Source organism: Nannobrachium achirus, assembly GCF_963921795.1.
Source record: "Nannobrachium achirus genome assembly, chromosome: 17".
Classification (NCBI taxonomy): Eukaryota; Metazoa; Chordata; class Actinopteri; order Myctophiformes; family Myctophidae; genus Nannobrachium; species Nannobrachium achirus.
In genome coordinates, this window is record NC_137824.1 from 58291917 (window position 1) to 58318998 (window position 27082).

A 27082-nucleotide genomic window follows, 5' to 3' on the forward strand; every position below is an offset into this window, starting at 1 on the left:
TGGAACCACCTGGGTTTAAACCCAGTCGTTCCTACACATTACTACTGTGATATGGAACCACCTGGGTTTAAACCCAGTGGTTCCTACACATTACTACTGTGATATGGAACCACCTGGGTTTAAACCCAGTCGTTCCTACACATTACTACTGGATATGGAACCACCTGGGTTTAAACCCAGTCCTTCCTACACATTACTACTGTGATATGGAACCACCTGGGTTTAAACCCAGTCGTTCCTACACATTACTACTGTGATATGGAACCACCTGGATTTAAACCCAGTCGTTCCTACACATTACTACTGGATATGGAACCACCTGGGTTTAAACCCAGTCCTTCCTACACATTACTACTGTGATATGGAACCACCTGGGTTTAAACCCAGTCCTTCCTACACATTACTACTGTGATATGGAACCACCTGGGTTTAAACCCAGTCCTTCCTACACATTACTACTGTGATATGGAACCACCTGGGTTTAAACCCAGTCGTTCCTACACATTACTACTGTGATATGGAACCACCTGGGTTTAAACCCAGTCCTTCCTACACATTACTACTGTGATATGGAACCACCTGGGTTTAAACCCAGTCGTTCCTACACATTACTACTGTGATATGGAACCACCTGGGTTTAAACCCAGTCCTTCCTACACATTACTACTGTGATATGGAACCACCTGGGTTTAAACCCAGTCCTTCCTACACATTACTACTGTGATATGGAACCACCTGGGTTTAAACCCAGTCGTTCCTACACATTACTACTGTGATATGGAACCACCTGGGTTTAAACCTAGTCGTTCCTACACATTACTACTGGATATGGAACCACCTGGGTTTAAACCTAGTCGTTCCTACACATTACTACTGTGATATGGAACCACCTGGGTTTAAACCCAGTCGTTCCTACACATTACTACTGTGATATGGAACCACCTGGGTTTAAACCTAGTCGTTCCTACACATTACTACTGGATATGGAACCACCTGGGTTTAAACCTAGTCGTTCCTACACATTACTACTGTGATATGGAACCACCTGGGTTTAAACCCAGTCGTTCCTACACATTACTACTGGATATGGAACCACCTGGGTTTAAACCCAGTCGTTCCTACACATTACTACTGTGATATGGAACCACCTGGGTTTAAACCCAGTCGTTCCTACACATTACTACTGGATATGGAACCACCTGGGTTTAAACCCAGTCCTTCCTACACATTACTACTGTGATATGGAACCACCTGGGTTTAAACCCAGTCGTTCCTACACATTACTACTGGATATGGAACCACCTGGGTTTAAACCCAGGTCTCGCCGCATGGGAAACCAAACCTCTAAACATACATGTACAACAGCATTTGAGCGGTGCAAGCGCTCCCATGCTCCCACTTTTGTTTCTATAATTTTTATCCCACGATTTTGTAACCCATTTTTCACCCGGTGTCAACGGACTGACCTCATGCTTCCTTCTATGCATGAGGAGTCCAAGCTGCTTCTTTTCACCTGACAGGGGGGAGTTTCCCCGGTATGGACGTAGCGCGTGGAAGGAACACGTTATTCCAACCAGTTCCTTTCCCCTCCATCAGGCGCCCCGGCTGGCCAGGTGGAGGCAGTATAGAGAACAGGATTACTGTTTGTTTTTGTGAGGGTATCAGCCCTAGGAGACACAGGGAGAACATGCAAACTCCACACAGAAAGGCCCTATCGCCGACCCCACCTAGGGTGTGGGCGCTGATGACGCGGAGGAGAGAACACGCCCCCAGCGCCCACAGCGTCCCCCGGCGGGAATCGAACCCAGGACCTTCTAGCTGTGAGGCAATAGCACTACTGACTGCACCACCGTGCCCCCACAGTTCTGCAACTCTGAGAGTTTACAAACGGAATCAAATTTGATACCATTTGTCCATTTGTACACTCTGAAGAGTTATGGACGGTCCACTAAATGTTAACGCCCGACTGGTTATAAGTAGACCTAACCTCGCCTACCAGGCTTTCTGGGGGAAAGCCTGGTGTTCATTCACAACAGGCCGTTTGGTTTCCGCCCAACGCGGAAACCACTAGAAGAAGCGGCGTTGCTTTGTTTTGGTTCCCTCCGTTTGTTTCCCCAATCCCTATTAAAATGCCCGAGTAGCCTAGTGTAGTCTTGCCAGTCGCTACGAGTTGGACTAAAAGATGCATGTACCAAACAAATTTTTCAAAAGCAAAACTACTCCGCATCAAGGACTTTATTAGGTAGGCCCTAAAAATATGTCCTTGAGCGCAGGGGAATTATTTTGGGTTAAAACTGAATCCGGTTTGATAGTTCCGGCCAAATTGTAGTCTTTGAGTACTACAACATGACGTGTTGTGGTTTCCGCTCCAGACCGGTTACAAGCCCGAAAAGTGAAGTGATCCCAGACTTAAGTAGACCAATACGGCTGATTGATCGATAGATGTGTTTGGAATTGAAAGGAAAGGAAAGCACAATCTCGAAAGGACATTTTGTCAACCTTTTTGTTTGGTCCCGGTTGGAACAACACAGAGTTCAAAGAACTGGCTTTGTTCCTCCGAGTCAAAGGTTTGTCATCCATCAGATTCACAGGAAGAAACCAGAAGACTTTTACTCCCCCCTTCTCCACTCGTCCATCTCCTCTCCTTCTCCTTGCAGAGGTGAAACCAGGCAGAACCAGAGGATGTGGGATGGACGGATAGAACCATCAGGCGTGAAATGGAGGCCAGGGACCCTGGTTAGTGTGTGTGTGTGTGTGTGTGTGTGTGTGTGTGTGTGTGTGTGTGTGTGTGTGTGTGTGTGTGTGTGTGTGTGTGTGTGTGTATCTGTGACTATGTTCATGTTTAAGACAAGTGTGTGTGACTGTGTACATTCATGAATGTGTCCTGTGTTGTTTTTTTGGAGAAGAGATCCAGTAGAACTAAAAGACAAGTCATTTGCTCGAGTGTTGCCCTCTGAAAATAGCAGAGTTACAAGCTCGCAGTGTGACGCGTTGTGAGCTTATAGATCAAGGCACCGCCAAAGTACATTTGCCAACAAAATCAACCGTACATTTAGTCGACTAAAACTAGACTGAAACTAAATCAAAATGTGCGGTCAATATTGCGCGACGCGTTGTGAGCTTGTAGATCAGCTATTTTTTGGCAAATGTTCCGCCCCAGGATAATGTATGTTTGGGATATATTGATTATCGCGATAATATCGTAAAATGAGATTTCTTTGGTCACAATAATCCTGATATGAAATGTTCAAATCGTCCCATCCCGCGACCGCGTATTTCCCGGTGAACCTGTGCGCAAAGGTGGGGGCCGATGGGCAAGGAGGGTTGCGAGCTTATGAGAAACAACTAAAATAAGACCTTAAAACCTGGCGAAAACAGTTGCGTGCATTAGCGGAAGATGACGATAAAGGAAATCATTAAATGGAAAACATTAAATTAACTTCTGAAAAGGCTTCTAAGCCTACACTATTAGCCTACTAAAACTAGTGAACCGCGATCTTGCCACACATGAATAATTGTGGTTGTAAACAATAACACAGACAATATAAATCCTTAGTCTAGTTGTGGGAAGAAAAGGATATCATCATGGCCCCAAATAACTTTTAAATATCTTGCAATTGGCGACGAGTCTCTTACTAAATCGGCAAGAGTGCCTCTCATTCTCAATACATAAAGGCTAAGCTATATAACCTCTCCATCATCAGCAATAGTCAGTGGTGCGTGTTCCCCACACTCCCAAGCCCCCACCGTTGCGCTTAGGTTCACCGGGAAATACTCGGTCGCTCCCATCCCTACTCCTCCTCCATCCCCAGCGTGTTTACCGTCTGTGCACAGCAACAGTGTTAATGGAATATTGTACTAATGGAGAGGAGCCTGGGGCATCCTATCCTGCACTGTGTTTGACCATAGCCTGATTCCAGTAATGTTCCAGTGTTTTTGCCAGACGTATTATTTTTTATCCCCTGGAAAAGAGCTAGAAAGATGCCAAAACAGCAATGCTGCGTTATTGGTGATCTCACTGCTGAACCTCAAGTTGAGACACCATTATGAATATGTGAAGATATTTCCTATCCTAGTCGCAGCGTTTCTGACATATCTTCATGTGAAGGACTCAAAGGGGGACTTTAAAGGGGCCCCACCATGCTTTTCAAAATATATATTTTATATAAATAGTGGTCCATACTACGGTTTTATACAGGTTTTAGCCTAAACAACCATTCGGATATTTAAATTTCATGTTCTGTCTGTCTCTAATTCAATGGGCGCTGTCTTTGGGCTAAAATCGGAACGATACAGATAGGATTAGCATGGTACCACGATGAGAACCATGTAGAGTAAATCCATTCAAGCCAATATTAGCACCACTTTACCTCATGGTTCCAACTATAGTCTCAATAGAATATAGCCTCCCAAAAAGTACCACCCCTTGGGTTTTTTTGGGGCTGGAAGAGACACTGGGAAGACCAAAACATGAGACAAAAAAAGTAAAATGTGAAATTCATTGGGGGGACCCTTTAAATATTTTATGAGCCAGTGACCGGCCCCATAAGAGAAGATTTTTGTTGTTAGATTAGATTTAATGTAGACTTCTACGGCTGATTACAATTTGGAGATAGCAGTGTCGATGAAATAACAGTGAAATGAAACCGTTTTGCTGGTGAACCCCTGGAACTCCCTCAAGGACCCCCGGGGGTCCCCAGAGCCCACTTTGAGAACTGCCCTAGTCTAGCAGTTGGTCCAAAGCAGTGACGAGGGGAGAGAGCTGGTGCCGCCCGCTCTCCATGCATTTTTCTGCCATTACACTGAAAGCAACGTGCAACCTGAGAACTGGCACTGAAGACTGGCTGTGGAAATATTAGTCCACAAAAAACACATTTGCCACACACAGGGGCGTCAACTGGGTATGGCAGGGGTATGCAGCTGCCATACCCTGGGTCCAAGGGGGGAAATAAAAGTTACTTTTAAATATAAATCCATGAAATGTCTCTTTGTCTATCTGTTCTGGTTATTATGTTGTTAAATTACAGTAAAATAACTACAAATGCAAAATTTAACAAACTGGTCTCTTTAACAAGGTATTATGATTGTATTCTCCACACTTGTATTCTCCCCATCTTGACAAAATGATATATTCCCAGGTTCCTCAGGTCAGCTGCACAGGTGCAATGCATTATTGTTAATTGTGGCACGTTTACTAACATGCTAAGTTTAGCTGCACTTGAACAACCATTCCAGGCTGCCATATCCAGCCCAAGAAACCATAGAAACCTGTGTAAAAAAAACAAAAAACTATAGTTTTTTCAGACATTGTGAAAATAGCCGATCTACATGCTCACAACGCCTCGCAGCGCTAGGCGTTGTGAGCGTGTAGATCGGCTATTTTCACAATAGAACCGTGTTATACAAAATGTAATACCTCCTTTCCATTAGGACTCCCACCTTTGCCATACCCTAGGTTTTGCTGAACTGACGCCACTGGCCACACGTGCGTGCACGCACACACACACACACACACACACACACACACACACACACACACACACACACACACACACACACACACACACACACACACACACACACACACACACACACACACACACACACACACACACACACACACACACACACACACACACACACACACACACACACACACGGTTTGGCTGGTGTGTTTGCGGGATAGAAGGATGGATGGACAGACTTGAGGAGAGAGATATTGTGATCCGTTGTATTAGTTTTGGCCCCCGAAAACAGCTGCACACTTTTTCACACTTGCATCATCCTCAATATGGATTTATACTTGGTGCTGCACTGAAAACAATCTACAAGCTTTCAGCAAAGTACATCAACCTTCAAAAGAACAAGAGCGATTAAGTTGCAAATGAACAAGTCAATTAATAGGTACTGTGACGGTTGACCAGACATCTACAGTCTAGTTGAATGTGTATGTTTTTTTTTGTCGTGAATTAAAGCTCTACTTTATCACACAAAAGTGTTGCGAGGCGTTGTGAGCATGTAGATCTGCTATTTTCACAATATTTATCTGCGGAACCGAGTCACATTAAATGTAATACCTATAATTCCAAGTGCTTGTCAGTTTATTCTGGAGGTCACTGCCTAAAAAGGGTTGAGAACCCCTGGTAATAAAGAGCATTAACAAATTCATCCACCAGGGGCATTGAATACTCATTCTTATGACTTCCTATCTAGCCAAGCTTTATAAACTATATATTTTTTAAAGAGAAAAATAAGCGAATATTCGACTGAACAACGTCGAATATTGACTTTGATATTCGATATTTGGTGAATGCCCTAGTGTGTGCATGTGAGTGCATGTGTGTGGGTGACTGGCGGGAGGCTGTGTGTGCATGTGTGTGCATGTGTGTGCATGTGTGTGGGTGACTGGCGGGAGGCTGTGTGAGGCAGTGTGAAGGGCAGTAGATTTATAGCTAAACCAGATGTGATGACAATAGGAGGTTCTGGAGCAGAGTGGAAACCATGTCTGAGAGGGAAGGAAGTGGTTTGGAACCATGAGTGTGTTCTGTGTGTGTGTGTGTGTGTGTGTGTGTGTGTGTGTGTGTGTGTGTGAGTGTGTGTGTGTGTGTGTGTGTGTGTGTGTGTGTGTGTGTACACAATATTAATATGTGTGGTCAGGTGAGCTTCTGCTGGTGTATGCAAGTTTTACGGTATGTGTGTTTGTGCACCCACGCTCATGCGCAACCACACTACCTTGTACTTGTGTGTGTGTGTGTGTGTGTGTGTGTGTGTGTGTGTGTGTGTGTGTGTGTGTGTGTGTGTGTGCATACAGCAGGGGCGTCACAAGGGGGGGGGTGGGGGGGGGGGGGGGGGAGTGGGACTGAGTTACTAGGGCCCAAGGTGGAGGGGCCCTAGTAACTTTAGCTATTGAAAAATAGCAGATAATGTAGCTCGCAGCGCGGCACTCGGTAGATCTGCTATTTTTGAAAAGTCGTGAAAATGTATGCAAATCTTTGAATATATATAAATATATATATATTTTTTTTATACATTTGTAACTCAAATTTTGCTTCATGGGGGGGTCCCTGGAAGTAAATATTTTGAGATAGGGGTCCGTGGCCAAATACATATCATCTTCTTGAGGGTCCTTGACATGAAAAGGTTTGAGCACCACTGACATGTTAACATAGGTTTCTTGCACACATTTACACAAATTTTCAAAAATAGCAGATCTACAAGCTTGCAGTGAGCTTGTATATCTGCTATTTTTCAACAGTTAACATTCATGGGGGGCCCGCAGTGAATCCTTGTACCCAGGGCCCAGAATTTGGTGTGACGCACCTGGCATACAGTACATCTTGGATTACGTGTGTGTGTGTGTGTGTGTGTGTGTGTGTGTGTGTGTGTGTGTGTGCGTGTGTGTGTGCGTGCGCGCATGTGTCTGTCACTCCATTTGTCAATGACTGTTGTGGTGGCTTGCGGTGGCCGTTGGCTTGAGGCACACTGCAGCCCACATCTGCTCCGGTGCCGGGGAGAGACAGACGGACACGGACGAGACAACAAAGAAAAACGAGAGCGCAAAACGTCAGAGGGGAGAAAGAGATATCACTGTGGAGACGTCACTGCGCTGCCTGGTTTGCATTCATCACTGTCATAGCCGCGCACGATAAATAACGGCGTGAGCGCATAACGTTGAATTTGAAAAATGATATGAGGCGAGACCGGGGTTTCAGGAGAGTGGAGACTGGAGACGTTGAGGTGGTTCCCCTGCCAGCACCTCTACCACACACAGCTCTGAGAAACCCTCGCATCTTTTATCATCCACAGTAGGACCAACAGGAACCCGAGAGGACAACAACTCAATCCAGTCTGGCGTAGCCAGACGATCAGAGATCTCCACCGGCACCTACACATCTAGATTCAATATAGTGGGTAAAAACGGTGCGGAAACAATTCGGCGAGAAAAAAATAACTGCAAAGACTTAAACTTGGTCATTCTTATTGGGATTGAGGGTGGTGAGAAGATTGTTTTTAAAAGGAAATTTGACAACATTTTGACAACATACAACACAAATCCTGCTTTGTGTTGTATATTTGCTAACTTGCGACCTGGCAATATTAATATCTGGGATTTATATAGCGCTTTTCTACAGTACTCAAAAGACACTGATTGCATGTGTGTGGGGGCCAGGGGGGGGGAGACTAGTGGCAAGGTTTTAGACCCAATCTAGAGCTGATACGGAAACGGTCTGTGTGGTCTGTGTGTGTGTCTACGGTAGGCGGGCATAGACTGGGATCTGATGACCACAGCGAACAGTAACCAGGCTCTCCACGTGCACGGTAGAAAGGCTTTCCACGTGCACTGTAGAAAGGCAAGGTTAAATATACAGAAGAAAGATACACAGTCTGCACCTAGAGCCCTGAAATTAATACGGTGATACAATAACCGTGTTTCCAAATGTTGACATTGCTCTTAGCGTATTGCTGACGTTGCCCGTGACCAACGCGGAGGAGAGTGGTCTTTTTCAAATCTTTCCCGTGGTTAAGGGGGGGTGGGGGGCACATGGACCACATAGCCCAGGGGCAGTAACTAAGTACATTTACTTAAAGGAGCTATAGTCAACTTTTTCTTGAAAATGGATGCTAAAATAAAAATAATGTTTCGAAAATATTTTATAAAAAAATAAGCTTCATATATGTGTTTCTATTAAAGAATTACCACAAAAAGCGTAAACTAATGATAAAATAATCATTTTGGCCATTGCGAGACCGACACTTTGTTTACATTCTAGTCTATAGACTAGGATGTAAACAAAGTGTCAGCCCTACAATGAAAAAGTTGACTATAGCTCCTTTAAGTACTGCACTTGAGTACAGTTTTCAGGTATTTGTACTGTACTTGATAATTTCCAGTTTTCAGTACTTTCACTTGTACTCCACTACATCTCGGATCCAAATATTGTACTTTTACTCCACTACAAATTTTGAAAACTTTAGTTACTAGTTACTTTGCAGATATAATTATTATATTATTAATTATACATTAATGCGCTTTAGCCATATTCTATACCTTGGCTATTTGAAAATAGCCGATCTACAAGCTTGCTGCTATTTTCAAACATTTAGTACTTTTACTTTTGGTACTTTAAGTACATTTTTATGCCAATAATGTCTTCTTTTACTCAAGTACATTTTGAATTCCAGACTTTTACTTAACGGAGTACATCTACATTGCAGTATTGATACTTTTACTTAAGTACAATATGTGACTACTTTTTCCATCACTGCCCGCAGCCCCCCCGCGCGCACACACACACGCACATGCACACACACACACACACACACACACACACACACACACACACACACACACACACACACACACACACACACACACACACACACACACACACACACACACACACACACACACACACACACACACACACAGTAAACGTTTTAGGAATCTTTTAATTTCCCTCTGCGTTGAACGACTGCCATTACAAAATACCACGACTTCGCCGGCGGACAAAGGAAACTGCAGACCTTTAAGGCAATCAAATGCAATTAACCTCAGTGAAGAAAAAAAAGAGTGGAAACTGTGAAAATATTGATACAAATTCAAAAATGCGGTCAGGGAAAAATGAGCCGGGTCAGAGTGGGAGGAGGAGGGGCGGTCAGAAGAGAGAAATTGAGTGTTAATGGGAAAAAGGTGTCAAAGACAGGTTAGCTGTAGAAATGGAGACATCAAGACAATGCGATGCAGGTGTGTGAGGCTGTGAGCTCACTGCGATGAAACCATCGTAGAAATATTAAGTCCTTGGACCTCACAGGACGGGACGGGAGGAGAGGCACAGAGGAGGAGCAGGGGCGTCACAAGGGGGGGGAAGTGGGACTGAGTCGCTAGGGCCCAAGGTGGAGGGGGCCTTCGTTATTTTATACTTTTAGCTATTGAAAAATAGCAGCTCTACAAGCTCGCAGCGCGTTGCGAGCTTGCTATTTTTGTAAAGTTGCTATTTTTGTAGAGCCGCTGTTTTTTTGAAAAGTTGTGAAAATGTGTGCAAATCTTTGCATATATGTACTTTTTTATTGAACATTTTGAGATGGGGGTCCGTGGCCAAATACATATCATTTTGGGGGTCCTTCACATGAAAAGGTTTGAGCACCACTGACATAGAAACATAGGTTTTAAAAAAAAAACCTTAGAAGGAATTGAAATATTCAATTTTCACAATTTTTCAAAAATAGCAGATCTACAAGCTCGAACTTGTATTATGGCTATTTTTCAATAGTTAAAGCACAAGTGGAGAGGGAACGGAGCACACAAAAAAAAGCATAATCTTTGCTTCTAGTGGAATATGTAAGCCTGTAAACGCACTAAATATACAATTGTTTTCGCGAATGCTAAACCATAGGGTACTACTGCGCACAAACGCAGTCAACGCACTCGCACACGTTCACTCCTTCCCATGTTCTGGACATAATTGGCCCTGCACAACATGGCTCCAGCTATGAAAACATTGGGAAGACATGGCTGAAGACACCCGTACTCTCCACCGCTGCTTTCCATACTAACTACCTCTCCGAGGAGACTACAAGGCACGCTTCCAGACTTGAGTTACACAAGGGGTCGTCTTTGAAGGTAAACCCGTCCCGAGAGCTATTTTACTGGATCTGCACATGTAATGGAGGCAGCCTCTTGCTCTTGTGTAACAAATGATGAACAACCGTTTTCCTCCATTAGATGGATGCTTGAATGGAATGTAAAAGTGCAGATTAGGGATGGGACGATATGATCATTTCATATCACGATTATTGTGACAAAAGAAATCGCTGCGACACGTTGTGAGCTTGTAGATCTGCTATTTTTTGGCAAAGACATTTGATAGAGAGGGAAAAAAGAGTGTATCAAGTACATACAAGTATGTTATAAGTACCTTTTATCAATTATAGAGGATATATGATATGCAGCTCGGCAAATAAAAGGTGAATTGATCCCAGTGCATGACGGAGGACGATATCACCATAAATTACATCTCCACGATACGATTATCGTGAGTGTTTTTTATCACGATAAACGATAATATCGTTTATCGTCACATCCCTAGTGCAGATATTCTGTATGGTATGTAGCAGTAAGTATAATTTATAGGGTACATAGAGTAGGCCTACATAACAACATGGACACAATACAGTACAAAGCAAATATTCAAACTGAACGCTACTGAATAATGTGGCTGACAAAACATTTGAATGTTACAACATGACTGAGAAGGATAGTTTGACTTTTCCAAAGAAGCCTACACGTACAGTAGACTCTAATGACTTCTTACGTTACTTGCAGTATCTATCAGAATCCTTGATGCAAGCTTGTATGGCATGAAATCTACACATACTTTTCCTGTTTGGTGAAAATGTATGTGTGTGTGCATGCATGCATGCGTGCGTGCGAGCGCAAGAGAGAGGGAGACTAGTTCACGAAAGAGAGGAAGAGTGAAGGAAAGAGTACGAGTCAAGGACAGCGAGAGCGACAGAGATGAAGGGAGAGACAAAGAGAGAGTCATGGAGAGAGAGAGAGACAGACTGGGTCAACAGCTGTATGCCTGGATGAGCTCACAGGCAGCTGTTGCCATCTCCTCCCCCCCTCCCTCCCTCATCACCTTCTCCTCTAGTCCTCCCTGCACCGCCGTCTTTTCAATAAGATTCCATTAAGTTTTAGTCACATTTCAGTCATCTTTTCAGTTTTAGTCTAGTTTTAGTTGACTAAATACCATAACACAGCTATTCCCAGTTCGATCCCAGGCTCCCCCAGAGTTAGTGTTGAAGTTTCCTTGAGCAAGACTCCCTGAACCCCTAATTGCTCTTGATATGCAGGTTGGTGCATGAATGTGTGTGAATGGGTGAATGTAATGCACAATCTCTGTAAAAAGCGATTTGGATAAAAATCGCTTTATATAAATGCACCATTTACCATTAACTCTGAATCTGCTTACAAAATACGTTGTTTGTCTCAAATGCGTGTCTACTAGGGGTGTAACGATACATTTTAACAGCGATTCGATACATGGACGATATTGGTTCATTCATGGCGATACGATTCAATTCAATGATTTAAAATCGATATAGTAAAGAAATTAAATCTGTGTGAAAGGTGTGGATAGTGCAGGTTTTTAAGGGAAACATGTATTATTATGGATATAAATAAGTAAACAGTGATTATCTGTCAAATACATGGACATTGTATATTGACAAACCTGCACCTTGACATGAACACAGAGATATTACACACATTTATCAATAGACCAGTGTATCTATATGGAAAGGAAAAGTAATTAAACCCCTCCTTTTCATTTTTTCTTCTTAAAAATGCTAAATACAATGCACAAGTAGGTGGTATCGATACAATCGATTCTTTGCACTGCCGATTCGATACGATACAAAATAAAACGATACGATTCGATTTTAGCTGTTTTCATTTCGATGTACTTCGATTTTTCAAGTTAGAAACGATATTTCGATACAGTTACTATATCGTTACACCCTAGTGTCTAGTCTGCACATTTAAATTAGATTTATTTTCAGCTGATAATGTTGGTATGACATGCAAGTGGCAGTAAAGCAGCATGGCTGGGCAGACAGAGGATGGATAGTCAGCATCGAGGACCTCATAACTGACTGAAACTTGACACGCAAGCACACCCACGGATGTGCAGACACATGTAAAACACACACATAAACACAGGCAAGACAGCAAAACGTAATTGCACACACACACACACACTTGTACAAACAAAAACATTGATTGACTGGCATGCACACATATTACACACACGTCCCCCAGTCATTGTGAAGATACAGCGGTTACCACAAGCATATGCACCGCCAGATTGTCGCCACACACACACACACACACACACACACACACACACACACACACACACACACACACACACACACACACACACACACACACACACACACACACACACACACACACACACACACACACACACACACACACACACACACACACACACACACACACACACACACACACACACAAATGGTACATCCAAACACACAGTGGGACCCTCACTGTATAGCTACAGCACACCAACAGAACAACAAGTGTCTCATTCATTACAAGACAGCAGGCATGCACACACACACGCGCGCGCGCACACACACACACACAGACACACCACATGACGCCATGTCCCCCACACACAATGACCATAGTCAAAACACAAACATCTCATTCGACAAATGCCCACATTTATAATCGTGCTGGCACGCTGCCGCGGCGTGCACGAACCTAAGTATGCGTTCGGAGACTTCGGTCGCACGCACGCACGCACATAGAGAACCAAATAACTGTCTCGACAAGAGAGAGAAACTGCACCGCTCTGTAAGCTTGGTTTCATCATTAAAGGCTCATCAAATGAACCTGGCTAATTAAGACCCGACGAACGAAAGCCCAGAGAGGGAGAGGTTGAGAGGCATCATGCTGGGAGGTGATCTTGTGACCGGCTGCCATGGATGATTGGGCCTCCACTGGCCCCTCTCTCTCTCTCTGGGAGAGTCTGCCAGACTGGGACTCATCATTAACTCCCTCTCACTCAATCACACATACTGTACACTGCACCCACTGCACACAAAATGTGGTAGAAACAGAGCTACATTTCCTAACCACCTGTCCACTATACCAAGACATCAGAGACACATACTTCCCACATATCACACACACCCGAATGGAGTTTGAAAACATGACCAAGCAATGATGAAAAACTCACATACTTACTGGGAGAAATACAACAATGTGCAGACACAGCAGCAAGATTTGTGAACTGTTTTGTGACAAAAGAAGGCTAGAAACACAACCACCCTAATTAGGACTACAAACCATGGCTTGACATCTATACCTACTGCACATACAGTATGAAACAGAGCTGCTACTTTTAAATGCATTTTGAGAAAAAATAATGCTGCTATTTGCTCCAAAAGTGTACCCTGTATATAAATGTGTATGTGTATACTGTATATATATAATGTCAAAAACCTTAGAAGCAGGGCCGGATGTAAGCTCTAGTAGTAGGTGGGGCGAGAGGAAATGCCAGGGGGGCAACCTTTTTAGGGGGTCATAACGCCAGAAATGCATAAAAACCTATGCATTTTGGCACACTTATACCAATGACACACCACACCATGCTGTGTACAGTACAAGTCACAGAACTTAAGAAATAAAATACACAAAAAAGTAAAAAAAAAAAAGAAAACAATCACACCCGTGTGAACTGAGCGGTGGTTTACCCACCTCATAGATCATGTGTACCGATTTTTGTGACATTTGAAGAAAATATGTAGGAAAAGGAGCAAAAAGTGTGTTTTGGAGAAAATTCAAGATGGCGGAAAATCTATCCTGGCGCAAATGGGCGTGGCCTATATGGGGAAATGCGTCTTGACCCAAGGAATCCAGGGAAAAAAGAATTTAAATTTTCCGATCTACGGTTCAAGAGTTACGGGGCAAAACGTAAAGTGGGCCGTTATAGCGCCACCATGAGGCCGAGTGATTATTTTTCGATTCATTCTTAAAATCATTATGAATCTCCTCTCCGAGGTTTGAAACTGTAGCTCCAATGGTTTACGAGAGAAAAATACTTGAAAGTGATTTCTTGCATTGTCCCATTATAAGTCAATGGGGACAATTAAGCGTCGTTTTTTGCCGATTACGTCGGCATGGTAAGGCGGATCGGAACGAAAGGTAATAGCACACCATTCCCGGCCGAGCCACACATTTTGATGTATATATTGCGCGAGTGGCGTAAATGGTGCGGCACTAGTTACGCGCCGAAGTTTAGGCTACATACAGACACGGACGGAGACAGACAGGCCCACACACACGGCCACGTATAGGAGCGTTTTGACCACCGCTCAAAAAAAACACAAAAAAAAACAACAAAAGGTTAAAGAAATGATAAATAATGTGATGACAAAAGACAGACATGTTACTGGTGTGATAGCTATATAAACTGATGTGATTGACAAAGATGAATGCAAATTATACTATAAACTGATAGATATAGATTGATACACTGATATGAGACTAGATGGATGATAGATATGATACTGGATAGATTGAGACACTGAGATGCCACTAGATGGATAGATAGACAGACAGACAGACAGACAGACAGACAGACATGACACTAGACAGACAATGACATTATATTTCCTCCAAATTTGCGACAAGGAAAACAAAAGCACTAGCTTCACTGAATATTCCAGCCATGATCTTCCTCCACGGTACCAGCCCGGGCTGAATGCGCGTGCTGTCTTGCCAAAATGACGTTTTGGAAACACAAGATTAGCGGGCTGTGATGGTGCTGTTGTGCTTAAGCCAGTGCTGTTAGCAGCGGCCACTGCTGCGTCGTGTACGGCGAAGCTTTCAGCTTGTGTTGCCGTGCTTGTGGAACTCAATTGGGCCAGGGCCGTCGAGAGTATTTTTGGCAAGGGGGTCAATATCAAAGAGCTGGCCGGGGCCCCCCTCCACGCGGGCCCCCCTCCACGCGTGCCTGTATTCGTATTTTGGCCCGCGCGCAGCGCGGGCCGAAATAACGTGTATTTCACAGGAAATTACTAATTTTCAAAGTAAAAGAATTGTTAACCCTTAAGTGCTGTTCGGGTCATTTTGACCCGTTTTACATTTTCATTTGGAAAAAAAAGGTAGAAGTTAAAAATGTTTCCACCTGAAACTCACTGGCCTTAAAGATTCTTCTGAGATGAACATGTAAAAAAAATATTTTTGCACTACACCCATGCTACACCCCCCTCATATTTTTTGAACCTTAAGTGCTGTTCGGGTCATTTTGACCCGGAAGCACAGAAATACACAGTATTATGCCAAAACACAGACACACAGTCACCCCCACTTCTAACACCCCCCTTCCGAAGCCCCATTCCGAACCCTCCCCCCTTCCTATACGCATGAGCAATATTGCCCAGTATTAAATGAAGTCGTTTTTTTTACATGGATTTCAGCTAAATCAGTAAAAACGCCTAGCTCTTTCAGTGTTTAATGTGATATAGCAAAGCAGAAATGCAAACATTTACCAAATATACCATATGAATTGTTTGGTATTGAGTCAAAGTCAATGTATCATGATGATTTGTTAAGTTAAAATTTATATTAGTGTTGTTTTTTTTAAACCAAATATCCACCGGGTCAAAATGACCCGAACAGAACGAAGGTGTAGTGAATCTGAACAGAACTTAAGGGTTAAAAGTGGTTCTACATGGCGGCATAACCGTTCAGAGATTGTGCTAGGGTTTTAAACTGGGTTTTAAACTGTTGATCACTGTAACTGGCATGGTTAAAATTTACCAGACATCTGATAAAAATATCGGTCATAGATATTTGTATGCATTAATGACAAGCAGGTCGGGTAAATGCAGCACACAGACACAGCCCTAAGCATGACCTTTGTTTTGGGTTGAGATTGGCACATTTCCTGGGGCAATCTGCCCAGATCATGTATGCCACACGTGTCTTCTTCTTCTTTTTTAGTTTTTTACTCTAAAAAAAAGCATCTGCAATGCAGTGCATTTGAAACTACATTGCAGTGCACATCATGGGGTGATCACTGCTATGTTGTTGCTGAGTGAGGTCAGCAGACAAATTGACATTAGTAAGATGAAAAAAAACCTGAGTGAAATGTGCCAATGTGAACCAGAGACATCGGTACATGTTGGATTGTACTGTTTGAACATAAGTATGTACACAAATGTTAGGGCCATCTTGCACAAATACATTAATTAACCACGTTACCATTTGCGCATCGGTGTGCGTAAATGGTTGCTCAATAACCTGAACATTGCATTACTTTGAGAACACATTTCCTTCATAATAAGAAACAAAGCGTATAGCCTGCTGCACAGAAATATGTATTTCAGATTAATCCTTCAAAATATGGCTCAGCTTTCAGCTGACATAAGGTAATAAAGTATATAGGCTTAGGCTACTCACAAGCTACTGTAATAGATAAAGGCGTCCCTGCATCTGGTTTAGGACAGCTGTTTGGGACAGTTCAGTTGATAAGCATTTGTGCCTCCTCGGATATATTCCACTCAAGCCACGGTGATTTTAACGTGGGACAGCCCAGCCCAGTCCATTTTTTTCCATCTTCAAATGCGTGTGCAGTGGCTGGACAACTTAGCCAACTTTACTCACACAAGTGCCCTCTTGTTTCAAAGTGTCTGTAACATACTCTAACTAATAATACAGCTTTGACTGTCCATCTTCCACGTGCAACTTAAACTGTGCCCTATTCCAAAGCCATCATGAAGCCAGCGACAGAGGTACAGTATAACATTCAGTGACTGTGAGACAACTAGGACCCAGCAACACACAACTATCTATTCTGGTCTTACATTCACAATAAAGTGTCTCCCGTTTACCTCCCAATGCAGCTTATTTTACTCAGGTTAATATTAAAAGGAAATATGTACTGTATAACTTATTTTGTGCAACTTCGCTTCGCTTGCGTCTCTCTGGGAGGGAGAGAGAGAGAGAGAGAGAGAGAGAGAGAGAGAGAGAAAGAGAGCAAGAGACAGTGAGAAAGAGAGAGAGATGTCGCTTATATTAATGAGCTGCCGCTCCAAACATGTACAATTATGCAATATATAACCGCATTTTCGAAACTCTTTCTACCGACCCGCAAACTCCTCGTCCTCGCCATGTGTTAATCCATATGTTTCCAATAAATTAATGTTTACTCAAACTTGTCTCGGAGTCTATAGCGTTCACTCCATAGGTTCACTCAACACTGTAGCTTCTTCCGCAGACAAAACATGTGCTAGTATGAGAGCGAATAGCGAAGGAGATAAATGTCATGTGGGCCATCTTGACCCAATGAGATTACAAGATTCCGCAGTGGAAACGTAATGACATCACAGCCTGCCTACCGTAACTGACAGTGTAATTGCGCCCTCCAAATCTTTCCTAGGGGGGCCCAGGCCGGAGGGAGGGGGCCCGGGCCGGGGCCCCCACTCCACCGGGCCCCCCCACTCCCGGAAGGGGGTAAAGAGTACCCTTTACCCCCCCCTATCGGCGGGCCTGATTGGGGGTTAGGGTTTGGGTCGGGTCGAGGAGCAGCAGCTCTACCTCCTGCTCCCTGTGTGCTGTTGTCGGCGGCCGCTGCTGCGTTGCGAACGGCGACGCTTTCAGCTTGTTGCCGTGCTTGTGGAACTCAATTGGGGGTTAGGGTTTGGGTCGGGTCGAGGAGCAGCTGTACCCCGAGTCGACGACGGCTCGGAGCCTGCCTCTGGACTGACTGGAGCCGTAGCAGCAGTGCTACTCGCGTCGCGAGGTTTAGAAACCAGAAATCGACGCATATTGACCGAAAGAGCCAGAGAAAGAGAACAGAAGTTAAAGTGAAACAAGCTGCAAGCACAACTAAAAAACAAACTGTTCCTTCTCTCGATTAGTTCCTTAATGCGCTGGACAAAACTGAAGTTAGTTGGCAACCAGAAGTGGTGCGTGTACTTGTCTGTCGAGACGAGACTGACTGCTGTTCCCTCCTACGCATTCAACGCATATCGGGGGTGGAGCTGCTGGCCTGGCTGGAACATTATTATTTGTTTTACTTCTTTTGAGGTGCAGAGAGGGAGAGAGATGGCATTGGCGATCAGAGTTTTTAAAATGTATATATAATGAAATGGTGTTGGTTTTGGTGGTGCGACAGCTGTAGCATAAAAAAAAAAAAAAACGAAATATATATATTTTTATTTTTTCATGCCATCTTGTTTGGTGGGGCAGACAGGGCATTTAGGGGGGCAATGCCCCCCCTTGCCTATGGGGAGATCCGGCCCTGCTTAGAAGGATTTGAGATATTCAAAGACTTATTTTGGCGATCGGAAGAAAAATAAGCCTGGGCGATCGCGTTAAAATCACTGTTGGAGCAAGTGTAGAATTTCCCTAACCAATCAGAATGCAGAGGGGCGTCGCACCGAATGTGTTGACGTGTTGACGTCATGACGCAGCCGCGTTCTCTGCACTGAGCAGAGGAGTAGAGGGGGGAGGGGGGAGGAGAACACATGCTATTGGCCGGACACTCCCGGAGAGATACTCCGGGTCCGCCCATCTGCCAACAGAAACTGTCCGTGTTAGATCAGAGTGGGTGCGACCCCCCTGGACTCACCGATGACGATGAGGGTGTAGTTGATGTTGACGCTCCCGAAGCCGTTGGTGGCCTTGCAGATGAAGGTGCCGGCGTCGTCGATCTCCACCTCCTTGATGCGCAGGGCGTGCTGCAGCACGCGGAAGCGCGTCCAGCCACTGTGGATGTTGCGGCCGTCCTTGGTCCACATGATGAGGGGCGGGGGGTCCCCCTCCACGGGGCAGCCCAGCTTCATGGTGCGGCCCAGACGGACGCTCTGACGGTGGGCCACGCGCTCCGACACCCGGGGCGGACCTGTGGATGTGGAGAACGGATACCATTTTAGTCAGGAACTGCACTCACGTCTAAGGAGATTTAACCATTTATTGTGTAAATGGAATACAGTTAATCTTAGTGTTAATCTCCTCCGCAAAATCAGGGAATGCTAAGCAATACCCTGCATAGGGAACAATAGCAGAACAATAGCAGTACATAGTCAAAATCACAGTATTTGAGCTTAACAACATTGACATGTAACTTAATCAGACAATCACAAGTATTTGAGCTTAGCCAGACTGATGGTGTGTGTGTGTGTGTGTGTGTGTGTGTGGTGTGGTGTGGTGTGGTGTGGTGTGGTGTGGTGTGGTGTGGTGTGGTGTGGGTGCGTGCGTGCGTGCGTGCGTGCGTGCGTGCGTGCGTGCGTGCGTGCGTGTGAGAGAGAGAGAGTGTGACAGGCAAGAGTAACAGCTTAGAGTAACAGCGTGACAGGCAAGCGTAACAGCTTAGAGTAACAGCGTGCCACCGTGACACAACTGCTGCAGGTTTTCACACTAAACTGCTCCCTGCGGTTGCAAATTAAACCATCCAAGGGGGATTTTTCAACATCTTAGTCCAGAGGCTACGTTCATTTTGACTTAAAGAAAAGTCAACACAGAATGCTGGCTTCCACTGAGAGCACAAGAAACGCCAGCAGCTCTGTCAGTTTAATATCTACCCAGAGAGATATTAATATTATTTATTTATTTTGGTGAGAGTCGAGACATGAAATTGAGCGTGACCCTGACCGGTTAGCGGCACGGTCCACCGAGAAACTACACACTAGAAAAACACTGGGGGAGGAAAAGCTGCCATGACTGACTGACCCAAGGAAGGGAGGGGTATAGGAGGAATTAAGAGAGAGAGAGAGAGAGAGAGAGAGAGAGAGAGAGAAGAGAGAGAGAGAGAGAGAGTGAGGAGAGAAGGATGGAAGGAGAGACTAGGGATGGGACGATACGCGATATCATCGTTTATCGTGATAAAAAACACTCACAATAATTGTATCGTGGAGATTTAATTTATCGTGAAATCGTCCTCCGTCATGCACTGGGATCAATTCACCTTTTATTTGCCGAGCTGCATATCTGGTAACACTTGTTTTTTTACATCAAGGGTTCATATTTTAGATTGTAATTAGAGAAAAGAAAAAGTGAGTGTTAAAATGTTTTCATTTACTGCTTTCTATCGTTTTAGCACGTTTAGCGTGCTAAAATGTGGGGCATGCGTACGCATGGGGGCATGCGTACAAGTGGCTAAATATGTATTTTTAGACACAATAAGCCTGCAATGTCTTTATTGCTATTTACAGTTACCCCAGAAGTCACATCTGCCCATTAAAGATTGTGGTGCATCTTGGGAATAGGCTTATTCTGTGTAAAAAGACATATTTAGCCACTTGTACGCATGCCCCCAGCCACTGAAATCAAAATAATTAAAATCTCTAAAACGATAGAAAGGAGTAAATGAAAACATTTTAACACTCATCTTTTATATTCTTAAATATGAACCCTTGTTGTAAAAAAAACAAAGTTGTCCTTTAAACCCTCTATAATTGGTAAAAGGTACTTATAATATAAGTACTTGATACAGTCTTTTTTCACTCTCTATCAAAGGTCTTAGCCGATGGGCTATTTTTTCGGCTATTCTTTTTTGTTCCACCCCAGGATAATGGTTTTTGATTATCGCGATAATATCGTAAATCGCTATTTATTTTGTCACAATAATCGTTATATGAAATTTTCATATCGTCCCATCCCTAGGAGAGACGGGTGGGAAGAAGGGTGAGAGCCAAGAGAGAGGGAGGATGGTACGAAGAGAGGGAGGGAGGGAACATAAATGAAGGGAGGGAGGGAACGAGGCAGGATGGAATTTAAGGGAGTGAGAGTGAGGAGAGAAGGGGATGAAAGGAGAGGGGAGGAGACAAAGACCTCCAGGCAGATGGATGCAGCAGTAGAGAGAGAGAGAGAGAGAGAGAGAGAGAGAGAGAGAGAGAGAGAGAGAGAGAGAGAGAGAGAGAGAGAGAGGGCACCAGCGTGCACTGCATATCTCAATGAACAAGAGGTTCCATCAGCTCCCTTTGAAATAAAACGTTGCCCCCACGGGAGGTGGGTCAACGAGTAAGAGAGCATGCCATTAATGTATACCAGGGACGTGCTGGCCATTGGGAAAAGTGGGAAAACTCCCGAACGGCCGGTTCATTCCCGGCCGGTCCAGGCCGGCCATTAGGAAGAAATTAAAAATAAAATGTCGGCCTTCGTTCCATTTTGGGGGCTGGGCGGCCAACAAAGTAAATCGTCACTGTCGGGCAGAAACCTCGTATCTCCAAGTTTCAAATTTATACATATTTTCGCAAAGCAAAGCCCTACTTCATCATACAAGGCCGTTCCTTTAAAGGAAAAATATGAAAGCTTGTGTGTACACAAAAACATTCCCCCCTCCCCCTCCCCTCTATGACAGGCATCAAACAGATTGTATTTGATGCTTTCATTGATTAAAGAGATCACTAACAAGGACTTGACACTTTTATGGCCCAATCAATTACCTTAGTGCACAACCCCTTTGAAGTGAAAGCAAAGGGAGCAATTAAGAGCTCTGTCTGAGCTCCCCCTGACAAAAACGTCCCTCCATGTTTCTGTTGACATTTAATGTCAACATAAAGAGTGGAACAGAACAGAAATACAGCCAGGGGATGTCTCTTTCTGCAAGGAAACACCCCAACACAATAATATAGTTACTGATGAAGGGAAATGACTGCTAAAAATGTATACACATATCCACCTGTTTCCGCGGGAGTTTACTGGAGATTATTTGGACCCGTTTGGACCACACTTCCGGTTTAACAGCAGACATACAAGCTCACGTCGCGTCGCAGATGCAGCCTGTTGTGAGCTTGTAAATCACACTCGGCTGCGGCACCGGAAGCTTGGTACAGCGTCTGCGCAATGCACTACGGGGCGTTGGAAACTCGTGGATATATTTTTTAATAGTCTTAAAGTTACATATAATTCCTTTAATATATATATTAATATATATATATATATATTATATATATATATATATATATATATATATATAATTTATATCCCTCAGTTGACTTGAATTAAAAAGACCTTTGCCCTGGTCTGGGAGAGGACCATCAGGGAGGAGAGGAGAGGCAAGAGGAGGTTAACTGTAGAAAGCTGAGGGGTTCACTTGGAAGTTAGAGCTCCCTCCAGTCCTCTGGTGTGTGTGTGTGTGTGTGTGCGTTTTCGCGTGTGTGTGTGTGTGTGTGTGTGTGTGTGTGTGTGTGTGTGCGCGAACCTGCAGTTTGTCTCAGAGGGCCTAAAGAAGCAGAACGGTAAATCGAGCGAGAGGGAGAGAGAGGAGGGAGTCGTTCTTCAACCAGTGAAGCCGACGGGGTGAAAAAAATAAAAAGCGAGTGAGGAGTGAAATAGGGAGAGTAGTAAAATAAAAGAAAAACTGCCTTCTGAGAGAGAGAGAGAATGACGGTGAAAAGAGAGGGAGAGGGAGAGAGAGAGAGAGAGAGAGGGAGAGAGAGAGAGAGGTGGGAAAGGCGATGATGGGGAAAAGGAACTAATGAGGCGAGGAGAGGAGGCCATGGGACTAGCTATGGATTTTTCGTGATAAAAAACACTCACGATAATCGTATCGTGGGGATTGAATTTATCGTGACATCGTCCTCCGTCATGCACTGGGATCAATTCACCTTTTATTTGCCGAGCTGCATATCCGGTACCACTTAAACCCTCTATAATTGGTAAAAGGTACTTATAATAATACGTATACAGTCTTTTTTTCACTCTATCAAATGTCTTTGCAGAAAAATTGCCGATCTACAAGCTCACAGCGTTGTGAGCTTGTAGATCTGCTATTTTTTGGCAAATGTTCCACCCCAGGATAATGGATTTTGATTATCGCAATAATATCGCAAATCGCGATTTCTTTCGTCACAACAATCGTGATATGAAACGGTCGTATCGTCCCATCCCTGCATGGGATGAGGAAGGAGAGGCAGCAGGAAGGACCGTCGGAAGAATGAGATTTCAGTCTGTCCCCGATAAAACGGAGAAACGGAGAATGAACGACAAGCGAGAGAAGACTAGCGTGGAAAAACAAACGGCGGAGTGGAATAGAGTTAGAAGAAGAGATGAAGAAAAAGAGAGAGAGCAAATCAGGAGATAGAGGAGATAGGTAGAGCGAGCACCGAGAAGAAAGAAAGCGGGAGAGGGAGGGACGGACGGACGGAGGGAGGGAGGGAGGGCACACATAGACATCAAAGGGGGCTTGAGCCCCTGCCCTTTTACCTGTCTGTAAAAAGTGCCCTCTCCAGACCATGAATGCAGTTTTTACTATGGCGCAAGAAATGGAAATGCCCTCTTTCCATGCCATAGTACCTGAAGGCAGCATTCAAGAGAATTGCCTTGTCCAAACTCTCCTGGACTTGAATGCAGCCTAGAGGTCTTCGGACCTGCCCGAGATCCGAAATTACCCGCGATCCGAACCGCCCCGAGCCGGGTAACGGGGCCGTTTTCGAGCTTTTACCGCGGGGCGGGCCGGGGCCGGGGCCGTCTGCCCCGGTTCCCCGGGTATCTCCTGTTACCCGAGTGGAGCCGAGACAGGCCGAGATTGAAGTGAAAGCGAACGCAACAACTGCACCAAATAGATAACGCCACACGATGGCACTAAAGATGCAGCATGTAATCTGTTGCATTGGTTGTGAGAACTGAGAAGTATAACTCACTCAGTCACAACAACACTGACTGTATCAGTTGGATTGTTATTATTATCAAAGATATTAACGTAACGTTTTGGTTAACGGTTTACAATGGAGTTGTCATTGCGTGTTGTCATGCTCTGCAGAGCAAAATGGACACTCAAAGCAGAAAGATATAATGAACAACACATGCGACAGAAAACGATAGCATTAGCATTGGCTAGCCAAAGAAGAAGGAATAAAAACATGGATTTATTTGTATTTACAAACTGTCCGCATTGACTTACTGGTCTGGGAAAAGATCATCTTTTGGCGAGAGGCACAGCGCCGCTGACAGCAACAGCAGCACCGTGGCGACGTTAGGTAAGAAATATGTCTGATACAACTCTTAATATAATAACGTTGGCATTCTTTCATTTCGGGCGACAGGTTCGGGTCTCGGATCTCTCGTTCTGCTCGGGTATCGGATCCAATTTTTCTAATAACAGGCGGGGCCGTTCGGATCGGATCCATCACGTCTCGGGGCTGATCGGGTAACGGTTCTCAAATTCCAAATGATAGACGGGGCCATATGGGTCCGGGTCCATTTCCCCCGGGTCCTTTTGGGTTCGGGTAGTTCAAATTGGACCCGTGAAGACCTCTAATGCAGCCTCTTATGTTGAAAGAATTGCCCTCTCTAGTCAAACATCGAAAATAGCCGACCTCCGAGCTCACAACGCGCCGCGCTGTGAACTTGGAGGTCTGCTATTTTCGATATTTTCACCAAAAGGTTGGGATGTCCCGAAACCGATACCAGAATCGGTACTCGCCCCGATACCGGCCTATTTTGCTCTACTCGTACTCGTCTGATATTGCCCACGGCAGCGCCAGATACCATTTTGTTTCATAAATGTGTTGGTAACAACATACCAAAAGTCCTAAGACACAGTTTTGTGTGTGTTAGTTCAACTAATGAACAGTGTTTTCACCTTCTCTCACTCTAGGCATGACAACATAATTATTTAAAGCATTTTATTTTGGAGCGCCACACACTATTTAAGCACTTGTACAGAAACAGTAACTTACAGTATCGGTATTCGGTATCGGCAAGTACTCAAATTAAGTACTCGTACTTCTACTTGGTCAGCAAAAAAGTGGTATCGGAACATCCCTAGAAAGAAACGCAAATGCCATCTTTCCATGCCATAACCGAAGGCAGCATTCAAGAGAATTGCCTTGTCCAAACTCTCCTGAACTTGAATGCAGCCAGGGGCGGTTTTTATAAACTGGGGGCTCCCCACAAAGGTAGTAAAAGAGGCCCCCCCCCCCCCATGAGCGCGCGTGAAAAATAGATATGCGTGAAAAAAAACAGTATGCGTGCGTGCGAAGTGCAGGAATTAAAAATGCCACCCTCCAACTCAATACCTATTCTGAAAAAGTGATGATTTAGCATGACAAGACGATGAACTTGACAAGTCAATGAAGAGCAGAGGCAGAGGAAGCCTATTTGTTGTCATTATGGTTGGTTTTAAATACCTAACCACAATCATTTTGGATCTATTTGATTAATTTAAGAAGAGTACAGTAAGGTAGCCTATATAGAGTAGGCCTATATGTATATTTTTATACAGGACATATTTGATGCAGGACAATACTTATTTTAATAACAATAAGGGAATATCAGTGAATAATAATACTTTAAAATTATATTTTAATTATTAATTATTTAATTTAATTATTATTTTTCAAAATTTTGATAAAATTAAAGCTGCAAGCAGCAATGACCGGGCCCTCGCAGCTCTACCCACGTCACAAGGGGCAACAGCCAATCAGAAGAGGGGACAGGACTAAGTTAAACCAATTAAGGTGAAGGACTCTTGATGAAGTCATATGACACCAGCCACAAGTCTGTACGACAAACGGTTCATGAGATATAGAGGCACTTCCTGTTTGGCGAAGGGCACTTCCTGTTTGGCGAAGGAAGCGCCAATTAAGGTTAAGGACTCTTAATCAAGTCATATGACACCAGCCCCGAGTCTGTACGACAAACGGTTCATGAGATATAGAGGCACTTCCTGTTTGGTGAAGGGCACTTCCTGTTTGGCGAAGGAAGTTTGATCTCTGTGTGAAACCTATTGACTCCAGTGAGCAGTTGGTCAATTCTTTAAACAATCATAACTTTTGACAGGAATGGGCTAGAGACTTACTTTTTTTTTCTAAATGCTCAGAATAATGAGCCCAGCAGGGGGCCCCCTCTGCCTTGGGGCTCTACGCAGTTGCGTAGTCTGCGTAGAGCAAATGCCCGCCCCTGAATGCAGCATCTTATGTTATGAAAGAATTACCCTCTCTGGTCAAGCATCGAGAATAGCCGACCTCCAAGCTCACAACGCGTCGCGGTGCGACGCGTTGTGAGCTTGGAGGTCGGCTATTTTCGCCCTTTTTAGAAATGTCAGCCCCTGCCTCTCTAAAATTCTCTGCACGTCCCTGGGATGGTGGGAGGGTGGAAAACCTTGTGTCTGGCCTTGATGAGAAAGCCATACAGTCGTTGCACACATTCCCTCGTCCCCCCGAGCGGGAGGAGAGAGAGAGAGAGAAAGAATGGAGGGGAGGGAAAGGGAGGAGGAGGAAGAAGGAGAGGCTCCTGTGAATACCTTTCTGTGACTAATGTCTTTTTCACACGTTTAACCTCCATGCATCCATCAATGTGTCAGAGCGCTGAGTCTCTGCTATAAAAACACAGAAGCCTTTCTTCTGCAACTCTCTCTGTGCCTTCAACACTACTGTATCTGTTCTGCTCTCTTCTAGTGTTGTTTTTGACAGCAAATTTTGATTTAGTTTTAGTCTTTTGAATAAAATGTCATTTAGTTTTAGTCATAATTTAGTCACCTGAAAAGTTTTAGTTTTAGTCTAATTTTAGTCGACTAAATATCATAGGATTTTA

The 27082-nt window shown here is 44.2% G+C and overlaps 1 protein-coding gene across 3 annotated transcripts in view; it reads right to left on the reverse strand.

Moving 5' to 3' along the window:
• Window positions 1–27082, reverse strand: part of fgfrl1a (fibroblast growth factor receptor like 1a) — a 415817-nt gene that overhangs the window by 339541 nt on the left and 49194 nt on the right. For all 3 annotated transcript variants that reach the window (XR_013962900.1, XR_013962901.1, XM_080745653.1), the window contains exon 3: window positions 19176–19448. Coding sequence is in view for 1 of the 3 variants with exons in the window: in XM_080745653.1 (XP_080601779.1) it covers window positions 19176–19448 (273 nt within the window). In the remaining 2 variants the exon portion in view is untranslated. The remainder of the gene's footprint in view (window positions 1–19175; window positions 19449–27082) is intronic.